This window comes from Borostomias antarcticus (assembly GCF_949987555.1).
Source record: "Borostomias antarcticus genome assembly, contig: scaffold_116, whole genome shotgun sequence".
Classification (NCBI taxonomy): Eukaryota; Metazoa; Chordata; class Actinopteri; order Stomiiformes; family Stomiidae; genus Borostomias; species Borostomias antarcticus.
Window position 1 is genome coordinate 52501 of NW_028175885.1, and position 2500 is coordinate 55000.

At 48.2% G+C, this 2500-nt stretch overlaps 1 protein-coding gene across 1 annotated transcript in view; it reads right to left on the reverse strand.

Moving 5' to 3' along the window:
- The window catches only part of LOC311329081 (retinal guanylyl cyclase 2-like), a gene marked incomplete at both ends in the record, with an annotated part of 28157 nt that overhangs the window by 23699 nt on the left and 1958 nt on the right, over positions 1-2500 (reverse strand). The window contains one exon of the mRNA XM_084462969.1: positions 1577-1969. Coding sequence (XP_084319095.1) covers positions 1577-1969 — 393 coding nt within the window. The remainder of the gene's footprint in view (positions 1-1576; positions 1970-2500) is intronic.

The following is a 2500-nucleotide window of genomic DNA, read 5'->3' on the forward strand; positions in this document are numbered from 1 at the left end:
CACACACACACACACACACTAACCCAAACAACATACACACATACACGTACACACACTAACCCAAACCACATACATACACACACACACACACTAACCCAAACCACATACACACACATATACACACACTAACCCAAACAACATACACACATACACGTACACACACTAACCCAAACCACATACTTACACACACACACACACACACACACACTAACCCAAACCACATACATACACACACATACACACTAACCCAAACCACATACACACACATATACACACACTAACCCAAACAACATACACACATGTACACACACTAACCCAAACCATATACACACACACATTAATCCAAACCACATACACACACACACACACACACACACACACACACTAGCTCAAACCACATATACACACATACACACACTAACCCAAACCACATACACACACACGTACACACACTAACCCAAACCACATACATACACACACACACACACACATACACACACACACACACACACACACATACACACACACACGTACACACACTAACCCAAACCACATACACACACACACACACACACGACATACACACTAACCCAAACCACATATACACACAGTAACCCAAACAGCATACACATACATGTACACACACTAACCCAAACCACATTCACAAACATATACACACACTAGCCCAAATCACATGCACACACACACATAAACCCTGACCACATACACACAGACGTACACACACTAACCCAAACCACATACACACACTTACATAAACCGCATACATACACACACGCACACACTTTATTCGGCCACACAGTGACACATTGAGAGACCGCACACACGCACACATACAGTATACAGACACATTATGTATAAGTGTCCCTGCGTCGCTCGGCAGTATGGCTTCCACTCTCACTTTGCTCACACTGGCTTCCACTCTCACTTTGCTCACACTGGCTTCCACTCTCACTTTGCTCACACTGGGTTCCACTCTCACTTTGCTCACACTGGGTTCCATCTCGGTTCCTCTGACTTACGAACACATGACCACCTCTCAAACACCGCTTTAACCAGCTACGCCACTGAAAAACACTGCTTTAACCAGCTACGCCACTGAAAACCTGCTCATTCGATGGCGTAGTGGGCAGTATTTATAGTGAGGTGTGAGTTTTAAAAATTCAGCTCAGTTACACACATAAACACAGACACACTGACCTTCCTGCTAACTTGTGTGTTAATGAAGATGAGGTCATCGAGAGTCAGGATCAGTTTACTGTTAACTCCCCCGATTCTCCTCCCCCTCCCTCTGCAGGAAGACAGGCAGGGGGGTGAGAGAGGAGCAAGAGTGCGAGGGAGGGGATGTGAGAGATGAGTTAGGGTTTGGGTTTGTGTGTGTGTGTGTAAATGTGTCCCACCTCTTGTAAACAAACCAGGCTGCTACCCCAAGTAGACATATGAGATCGAAGAGGAAGAAGACAGTCCACCCACTCATACCTGCAGAGAAACACACACAGCTATTACAAACACACACACACACACACACACACACACACACACACAGACTCCCCCATGCCCAGTGTGAGTGGTACTGACCACCAGTGCAGGCTGTGTCAGGGCTGAACCAACAGAAGCTGCTGGAGGGGGGTCTCCCCCCAGGGAAGTGGATGGAGCGTGCCAGGGGGCGAAGCCAGCCTCTTGTTCCGTGTGTGTGGGCGGGCTCCAGGGAGTGGGTGGGTCGGAGGCGGTCCCCTCCACCAGAGTCCAGGATCACGTATCGGGCCTGCATGCCCTCGCCACCCCGCCCCCCAGACACCATCTGGTTGAAGCCATGGAATTCAAACCCCCCCTCCGACTTCACTAGCTCCGCCCCCGACACCCAGCGCCCGCCTCCTGCCTGACGACGCTCCTCCACCGCCTTAGCAACGAAGTAAACAGCATTGTAGATGGTCCCAAACAGAGGAGACACCTGCCACACACACACACACACACACACATTGAAGTTGTAAACAGTCTCAAGGACTACTGTCTTTAAAACAAGTGCACAGTAAACATGTTGTCCCCCATGTAACCCTAACCCTAACCCTAACCCTGCATGCACCCTTGTGGTGCCTTTCCAAATCATGTCCAATCAAGTGAATTTCCTACAGGTGGACTCTAGGGTCTAACCCTAACCCTAACTCATGGATGAGTGGAAACAGGATGCACCTAAGCTACATTTTCTGAGTGTTATAGCAGGGAGTGAATACTTATGTACATGTGATATTTGAGTTTAGTTTTTTAATACATTTGCAAACATGTCTAAAACTTTTTTTACTTTGTCATTATGGGGTATTGTGTGTAGATTGATGAGGAAAAAAGCTAGGTTCAGGGTATCTACCTAGTGAGCAGGTACAGAGCTGGGCCTGGAGGTAGGGGTGGGTTAGGGTATCTACCTGGTGAGCAGGTACAGAGCTGGGCCTGGAGGTAGGGGTGGGTTAGGGTTAGGTTAGGGTTAGGT